General features: G+C 57.5%; 1 protein-coding gene across 1 annotated transcript; it reads right to left on the minus strand.

Moving 5' to 3' along the window:
* Positions 1-279: 279 nt before the first annotated feature.
* Positions 280-8,544, minus strand: ATP4A (ATPase H+/K+ transporting subunit alpha). The gene is made up of 15 exons (XM_028478103.2): positions 8,377-8,544; positions 8,205-8,264; positions 7,586-7,789; positions 6,297-6,410; positions 5,806-6,058; positions 5,267-5,535; positions 4,384-4,582; positions 3,892-4,001; positions 3,671-3,805; positions 2,974-3,166; positions 1,748-1,923; positions 1,127-1,263; positions 889-1,039; positions 625-793; positions 280-533 (listed from the first exon to the last, which is right to left on the minus strand). Exons 1-15 carry the CDS (start codon positions 8,542-8,544, stop codon positions 280-282), a joined length of 2,592 nt encoding a protein of 863 aa, XP_028333904.2.
* Positions 8,545-9,281: the final 737 nt, after the last annotated feature.

Raw genomic sequence — 9,281 nt, forward strand, 5'->3', positions numbered from 1 at the left:
GGATCTTTTCTGTCTCTCTGCCTTGGAGTCTATCTGATGCTGTTTATCTGTCCATGTCTGTTGAGGGATGTCTGTGTGTGATCCAAGTTTGGCCAGATATCCGTGTCTGTAAAATCTCTGTTTGTCTGAGTGTCCATAACTGAGTCCATGTGTGTCCATGAATCTGTCCATGCCTATCTGAGTGTCCACCTATGTGCCCCCGTCTGTAATTCTGTCCATGGCTACCTTCCTGCCTGCCTGTGTGTCCACATCTGGCTGTCTGGTATACACACATCTGTATCACTCTGAGTCCAAGACTTTCCGTCCATCACACCTGTCTGTGGGCATGTCTCTGGGCACTGTGTGGGTGGGGGGCACTGGGGCATCGTGTAGACTCACGATGTCGGTACAGAGTTCTATGAAGAGGATGGTGATGCACCCGAGGGGCAGAGGCACGCTGACGGTGATGTAAATAAGGTACGGCGTCAGTTCAGGGATGTTCTTGGTCAGTGTGTAGGCGATGGACTTTTTCAGGTTGTCAAAGATCAGTCGGCCTGTGGGAGTACAGCAGGCACCTCAGTCTCCTCAGGGCCCATTTCCTCCTGTGCCCACACTGCCTGCCCCCATCTCTGACCCAGCCCGGACCCTGCTCCACGCCTGTCACAATGGAGGCAAAGTTGTCATCCAGCAGGATCATGTCGGCTGCATTTTTAGCAGCATCCGAGCCAGCAATGCCCATGGCCACACCAATGTCTGCCTTCTTCAGGGCTGGGGAGTCATTCACACCATCCCCTGTCACAGCCACGATTGCACCCTGTAGGCAGTGGGTACAGGTGGGAGGTTGGTCAGTGAGAGGGCAGCCCAGGGCCAGCCAAGCCCACCTGCCTGCCTTCATCAGCAGGGTCGCACCAGTCGCTGGCAGCTCTCCACAATCACAAGCTTCTGCTGGGGGCTGGTACGAGCAAACACCATCTCAGGGTGGGTACGCAGTGCCTCGACCAGCTCTGATGGGTCCATGTCCTTCAGCTGCATGCCATTGATCACACAGGCGCGGGCATCCCTAGAGAGGGAGGTGGGAGGGCATCGCTGGGGCCTCAGTCTGTGTGGGGTGTGGGGAGAACCACAAGGAAGGCTGAAGGGGGCTTACTTCCGGTTAACCTGGTCCACGGGCACACGGAGGCGGGAAGCGATGTCCTCCACTGTCTCACTGCCTTCCGAGATGATGCCCACACTGGCTGCAATGGCCTTGGCTGTGATGGGGTGGTCACCTGTCACCATGATCACCTGTAAGGGGAACCAGCAGACCCTTGACCCCTTCAGATTAACCCACTCTCCCTGTCCTCCCCAGTGGACATCCCCCAGCCCCAGCCACAGTGATTGGTTCAGGGATGAACATGTGACCCAATCTGGTACAACTGTCAGAGAGGCATTCTTTTTTTGGTGGGGTGGCTAAACAGGTGGGACGTTAGTTGGAGCTGCTGGAGGGTGGTCATCTTTGTCCACCACAATGGAGAACTGCTTGAGAATAAAGCCAGCAGAGAGAAAAGCAGAGCTGAGACATGGAGAAAGGCAAGTTCCTAAAGACATTGAACTCCTGGATCCAGCTATACCTGAAGCTTCATGCCCCAGAACTTTTCAGTTCTTGAACCATTATATTCCTTTGTGGTTCAAGCCATTTTCGGGTGGGTTTCTGTCACAGGGTCCCTCATCCCCAAATACTGCCATCCTCTGTTCTCACCCCTGCCTGGTCCTCTCCCCAGGGGCATACCCGGATGCCTGCTGTGCGGCACTTGAGCACAGCATCAGGAACGGTGGCCCGGGGTGGGTCTATCATGGATACGAGTCCCGCAAAGCACAGGCCACTGGTTGGAAAGTTCATGTCCTCCACGTCGAAGGCATAGCCATGCGGGTAGTCCTTCTCACTCAGGTAGAGCTGGCAGAAGCCTGACCAGAAAACAGGGAAGTCAGAGAGGAGTCCTGGGTGAACCCTTTCATAGCAAGGCCAGGAGATGAGTAAAATAACCAGGTGCGTTGCAGCAAGCACCTATGGATGCCTGACCCTGTGCTGAATCCTTCATTCACATTACAGTTAACCCTCTGTATCCACAGGTTCCACATCCGCAGACTTAACCAACTGTGGATCAAAAATATTCCGGAAAAAATTCCAGAATATTCCAAAAAGTAAAACTTGAATTTGCCACACACTGACAGCTACTTACATAGCATTTACATTGTATTAGCCATTATAGGTAATCTAGAGACGATTTTAAGTATATGGAAGGAAGTGCATAGGTTATATGCAAATACTCCACCATTTTACATAGGGATTTGAACATCTGCAGATTTTGGTATCTGTCGGGTAAGGGTGTGGGGGAGTGTGATGGGTGTCCTGGAACCAATCCCCATAGATACTGAGGGACAACTGTATCTGAATCCATCCCCACAACCGCTCTGTGAGGCTACTAGCATCCTCATCTTGCAAATGATGAAACAGGTTTAGAGAAGGGACGTTTCTTGCCAGAGGTCACACATCAAGTAAAGTGGAAGATCCAGAAATTGGACCACAGGTTTGTGCCTTCCGGAGTTGAGGCAGGGGTTAGAGAAGTTTAAGGAGTGGAGACAAAAACTGGCGGTGGGGGGGGAGGTCAAAGGGTCAAGAGGAGGACGCTGAAAGGCAGAGGTGAAAGAAAGCAAGGGCAGGTCATCAGCTGGGGCAAGAGCTGGGGAAAATCAAGGGATCACAGGTTGGGTCAGGATAGGTAAGACCCAGGTGAAAACAGGTTGGGAGAGGTTGGGTCAAGGTAGGCATTGAGGACAGGGTTCAGGACTGAGATAGGGAAAGTCAAAGTTGAGCGTGTAGACTGGGGCAGGTCAACTGTCAAGCAATGATGGGAAAGGTCAGGGTCAGGGCTGGGCCGGAAAGGTCGGGCAGGCTCCGTGCTAGCGCCTCCCTCGCACCCGGGTTTAACCTCTACCGTGGCTTGGGGGTCTCACCCAGGACGCGTTCTCCCAGGCCTCCCAGGCTGAGGTAGGCAGTCTGGAAGGCCTCGCGCCATTGCTCATCCAGCGGCAGCTCCTGGCCCTTGATGAGGATGGAGCTACAGCGCTCCAGCACGCGCTCTGGGGCCCCCTTCATTACAAGTACGTGCCTCGGGTCGCGCGGGTCCTCCAGGGTGTGGATGGACAACTGTGGGCGGAGTAGGAGGCGGTGTTGTGGGCGAGGTCAAGAGGGAGGGGCGGGGCTTGGGGAATGGCGGGGCTGACGGCGCCCAAGCGCTGCTGGAATAGCCCTGGGAAGGTCAGGCTGGGACCGAGGGTGAGGGGCTTGCTTGGTGGGCAGGTCCTTGGTAGAGGCTGAGGGTTGGGGCGGACCTAGGGGCCTAGTTAGGGGAGTGGGCGTGGGGAACGGGCAGAATTTGGGTCTGAGTTGGACTGGGGCGGGATTTGGATTAGGAGCGTCTCCCCACCGAGGGCCTGACAGCTGAGAGCGGGCGGAGCGCCGGAGCCCTCGGTGGGGTTTGGCTGTGGGCGGGACGGGAGATGTGGGTGGGGTTTGGCTGTGGAGAGGGAGGGGACTGAGAGTGAAGCCCCGCCGCAGGCCAGTCCTGAATGTGGGTGGGGCCTGCATTGGGCAGGGCTTGTTGTGGGCGGGACTGGACCGTGGGCGGGGCCGGCCACGGCTGGTGCACACCTGGAACTTGTTGGTGGAGTTGAAGGGGATCTCGCAGACTTTAGGGAAGCGCTCGCGGTAGCCCATGGCATTGCCCAGCGTCAGCTCCGAGAATTTGAGCAGCGCAGTCTCCGACGCGTCCCCGATCACGATGCGCTGGGAACGCAGGCCGGTGTCAGGAGCGCTCCCGGCTGCACCAGGAGGCTCCCGGGATCCCCTCCCCCGAGCGCCCCGGCTCCCACCTTGGGCACGGGCACTGCGTCCTGGCCCGACTTGAAGGCAGCACGGTTACACAGGGTGAGCACGCGGCACAACGCCCGCCACGTCTCCGAGGACTGGTCAAACGTCTGCCCTGGAGGTCAGGCATCCAGGCTGGGGCCGCGAAGGAGCTCTCCCATACCAGAACCGAGCCCCGCCCCCCGGAATCAGGACTGGATCCCCGCCCCAGACCTGGGTGGGACCCAAACACCTCCTCATACCCCAGGACGGAGCTTTCTCTCCAGACTCAGTATCAAGTCTCCCATGAGACCAAATAAGTAACAAGCCCCTTCACAGACTTGCAGCTTAGGCCCCTCCCTAGACCCAGGACGCAGCCCTTCGCCTGATCAGATGGAGTCCCCTCTCCATTAATGCAAAGCCCTCCCCAGGCTCCCTTCAGTAACCGCAGAGCTCCCGCCTAGGTCTCCACCATCTACCAGATCCTGCCCAGCTGCTGTCTCCTCCCACCCCCACACCTGACTGGTCTTCTGTAGTGTCAGCCGAGTGGATGTGGTTGTCGAACCACAGATGGGACACAGTCATGCGGTTCTGAGTGAGGGTCCCTGTCTTGTCAGAGCAGATCACTGACGTGGAGCCCAGGGTCTCCACTGCTTCCAAGTTCTTGACTACACAGTTCTTGCTGGCCAGCCGCTTGGCTGTCAGTGACAGGCAGACCTGGGGGAAGGGTGAGAAATGCAGGCGTGGGGACCAAGCCTTGCTCCCAGTCCCACTTCCCTCCTGTCCCGGCATTGGGGACCCTTTACCCTAGCCACAGTACTGCGTATGCAGCATCCCCCTGCAAAGAGTAGGCTTTTTCTTGCCTCCAAGCTTTTGTCCAGCCTGTGCCTTCCACTCGGGATGCCCCCCCAATCTGTCCACCAGATATACGTAGCCAGGCCCTGCTCTAAGCTGCCCTAGCTGAGATTCTATAATTTCTCTTATCAGCACAATCAAAATGAGAAAACTAACATTCCCTGAGCCTCCTCTTGGGCTGGCCCTGGACTGAGTGCTGACTCTTGAAGGCTACCCACAGCCTTCAACACTGGACCTCAGCCTCCTCCTGTCAAAGTCCCTGACTGTTCATCTCTGAGTCCTCAGTGTGTGTCATAGGACATGGCCCAGAGTAGCCCCGGTGGGTGTTTCCTGAATGGATGGGATAAGTGGAGAGATGGGGATGGGGGGGGATGGGGGGGAGGATGGATGGGGGGAGGATGGATGACGGGAAGGTGGGTGGGTGGCTGGGGGCAAAATGGATAGATGGACAGATAGGGAGAGGATGGAGGGAAGCCCGGATGAACGAACAGACAGATGGACAGGCCTCTCAGCTCACTGCACCGCTCTTCTGCTTCCCCAACTCACCGTGACAGTGGCCAGCAGCCCCTCAGGCACATAGGCTACCACAATGGCCATGAAGAAGACCATGGCCCGCAGGAAGGTGTAGCCAATGCACATGGCCACTATGAAAAATGTGGCACCAAAGAGGATGGCCAGGCCTGCGATGATGTCCACAAAATGTTCAATTTCGATAGCGATGGGTGTCTTCTCATTTTCTACTCCCGAGGCCAGTGATGCGATGCGCCCGATGATGGTGCGGTCACCGGTGCTCACCACCAGGCCCTGCGCGGTGCCTGCAGTGGGGCCGAGAGGGTGACTCAGGGCCGGGAGGGCAGCACTGGGGGCGCGCACAGCGGCGTGAACCAAAGGAGGGGCAGTCACGGAAGGCAGCGGGGGCAGCGTGACCTGGGAAGGGGGCGGCAACAGTGGGAGCTAGTGAAGCAGTGTGACCCGAAGAGTTGGCAGTCGTGCGACGTAGAGAGGCAGTGCGTCGCAGAAGGAAGCAGAAGGGGGCAGTGGAGGCGGTGTGGTCAGCTGGGCGGGTGGGTGGGGACCTCACGGACCCTCAAGGCACATGGTGGAGAAGAACGCAATGTTGCGGGTCTCCAGGGGGCTCTCGTGCGTGCACTCGGGCGAGCGGGTCTGCGGCTCAGACTCTCCAGTCAGCGAGGAGTTGTCCACCTTGCAGCCCTGGGCCTGCAGGATGCGGATGTCGGCTGGCACTCGATCCCCGCCTTTCATCTCCACCAGGTCGCCCACCACCAGCTGATCTGCGTTGATCTGGAACTTGTCCCCATCTCGGATCACCGTTGCTTGCTGTGGGGCAAGAGCACCAGAGTTGAGCGGGGTAGGGAATGGGGGTAGAAGTTGCTGCATGCGGTGGGGAGGCGGGGAGGTGAAAAGTGGGGAGAGGTGAGGACCTGTGGGGAGAGATGGAGGCCAGGGATGAAGGGCGGGCTGGGCCTGATGGGAGGGGCCACAGAGAGATGCCAGGAGACTGCCAGTGCCCGTGTGGAGACTTGGAACCTCAAGTGGCCAGGGGCTGGGGACCCACCTGGGGCACAAGGTTCTTGAAGCTGGCGATGATGTTGGTGCTCTTAAACTCCTGATAGTAGCCGAAGCAGCCAGTGACCACCACCACAGCAATGAGGGCCAGTGCCAGGTACAGCTGGCGGAGGTGGAGAGGGGCTGGGTTATGACTCGGGGCTGGAAGCTCCCTGCCTGAGGCCACCTGCCTGCTCTCTGGTGCCCTGGTAGTTTTCCTCCAAGGTCGCCTCCGTGGTTTTCCCCCACTCTACTAGGAAGCCTCAGGCACTATTTCCTGTGACCTGTGTCCCTGTCCCCATGCTCTTCATATCCCACATTCAACTGCCCTGTATTCTCTGTGTCTTATGTCCCTGTGTCCATACATCCCATTTCCTCTGGCTCTGTGGCCCCAAACCCTATGACTTGTGCCCCATGTCACCGTGCACCTTGGTGGTATGTGTTCCATTTTCCTGTGCCCCCCAAGTCTTGCGTTCCCCACAGTCCTCTGTCCCGTGTTCCCGTGTCCTAAATTCCCTGTGTTCCAAGGTTCATATTCTGTGTTTTCATCATCTGTGTGCCATCCTCTGTGTCCCCCTATGTCCAACAGTTCCTGGGCCCTCACATCCCCATTTCCACGTGTGCTGCAGATCTCATGCTTCGTTTTCTGTGTCCTCCATGACCAGTGTCCCATGTCTCAAATTCCAGGGGCCTATGTCCGATGTCTCCCCATGTCTATGTACTCTTGAGTCCCCATCCTGTGTCACATGTCCTAAGACTTTTCAAGCCTCTGTCCAATGTCACGTGTCCCTATATCCCCATGTCCCTTGTCCTGACCCCGGTCATATATCCAATGTCCTCTTGTCCTATATCTCAGTATTCTCTATGTCTCTGTGCTCCCATGTCTAATGTCTTATGTCTCTCCATGCACTGTGTCCTGAGTCTTGTGTCTCTTGTGCCCCCATGCCCTTGTGTCCCCATGTGTGAGTCCCAGTGTCCCCTGTGCCCTCTGTCCTTGGTCTGTCCCATGCCCTCTGTTTCCCAAGTCCCATATCTTAAGTGTTGCATGTCTATGTCTTTGTATCCCTGCCTATGTCCTCTATCTCTGTGACACAGTCTCCCCTGCGTCCCCTGTGACCTACGTCCTTGGGTCTGTCTCATATCCCAATGTCCTTCGGCCCCCCTGACCCATGTCTTAGAGATGTTTTCCATCTCTCTATATCCCCATCATATGTCATTCGTGTTCTGAGTCCCATGCTCAATGTCCTCTGTCCCCCAGGTCCCTGTGTCCCACGTCTGGCCCCAGCACCCGCCACTCACATTGTCGTCTGTGGTGAGGTCGCCCTCGCTGGCCTGGATGGCAAAGGCAATGAGGCAGATGGCAGCGGCCACCCACATGAGGCACTGCAGACCGCCCGCCAGCTGCCGGGCGAACTTGACGTACTCGGGGGTGCCCCGCGGCGGCCTCAGGGCGTTGGGCCCGTCCCGCAGCAGCAGTTCGGCGGCCAGGCTGGCAGACAGGCCCTGGGGGCGGGAGGAGTGGGGTCTTGGTGGTCACTAAGGACTCTCCTCTCATCAGTGAGAGCTCTCCTCCCCTGCCCCCTTCTCCCTGCCCCCCACCCTTGCCTTGCGCCTCTTCCTTTCTTTCTCCGTCTTTGTTCCCGCCCCTCTCCCCATCCCTTCTCTGTGTCTCTTTCTTCTCTCCCACCTTTCTCTCGGTGTCTTTCTTCCTGCTGTCTCTGTCTCTCTTCTGTCTCTTTTTATCTGCTTCTCTTACCTTCTCTCTCTGTTTGGTCTGTTTGGCCCTTTCTAATGTGTTTCTCTTTCTCTCTCCCTCTCTCCCTCCCTCCCTCCCTCTCTCTCTCTCTCTCCCCCCCACCGCGCCCCCCACCCCCGGCTCCTCTTCCCTATACCCACCCCTCCCTCTGTCCCAGCTCACCTTGGTCGCACTGGTCCGGTATTTCTGCTCCAGCTCCGGCACTGACAGCTGGTGGTCGTTCTGCATGGAGGAGGCACAACACTTACTGTCTGTCTCGCGGGCCCCCACCCCTGCCCTTGCCCGGCCCCACCCAGCCCCCCACCCCACCAGGCCCCCTGGGGCCTCTGCTCACAATCTCCATCTCCTTCTTCATGTTCTCCAGCTTCTCCTTCCTCTTGCCCACTCCACTGCCCGCCTTCTTCTTGCTCATCTTGGCTGCCATGTCCCCACTGGGACCAGCACCAAGCTCTACCTGGTACAGCTCATAATTCTCCTGGGGGTTGGGAGACGGGGAAGGCATCAGTTCCCTCTGGAACCCCTGCCTCCAACCTCCACCCCCTGACCCCTGACCCTACTCACTGCCTTCCCCATGGTGCCCGGTGCAGCCACCCTCCTTTGCCGGAGACGGAACCTGGGATCTGGACCAGCCCTGATATACCCAGGGAGGGAGGAGGTGGAGCAGGGCGGACCTGATTACAGCTGATCACGGGGCTCCTTGGGGTGACCTCCAGGCCTGGGCAGCTTGGGCATTCCCTACTGGGCTGCTCTACCTGCCCGGACCCCATCGCAACCTGTCACTGAGATCAGGGAACCACTGGGAAGAGCTGTACTAACAAGAGGAATAGCAAACATATGGTGCTCATTATGTGCCTGGCACTGGGCTAAGGGCTTTCACATATTAATTTATTTAACCTCACAACTACCCTTTGAGGTGAGTGCCATTCTTACCCACGCTCCTTACAGATGGGGAGACTGAGGCACAGAGAGGTCAAGGACTTTGCCTAAGGTTGCGATGACTAAGTATCAGGGACAGGATTCCAGCCCAGGTTTGACCCCGGAGCCTGGCTCTCATATGGTACCACCAATGAAAACACTCACACTTCACAGCAGCAGTGCCAAACATGTGCCAGGTACTACGCATATGTGACCTCATGGGTCCTTGCAAGAAACCCCTGTGAAGGCAGCACTATTATTCCCATTGTGCAGAGGGGGCAACTGAGGCTCAGAGGACCCCAGAGGCGTGCCACACTCCAGCTA

This window comes from Physeter macrocephalus, chromosome 17 (genome assembly GCF_002837175.3).
Source record: "Physeter macrocephalus isolate SW-GA chromosome 17, ASM283717v5, whole genome shotgun sequence".
Lineage (NCBI taxonomy): Eukaryota > Metazoa > Chordata > Mammalia > Artiodactyla > Physeteridae > Physeter > Physeter macrocephalus.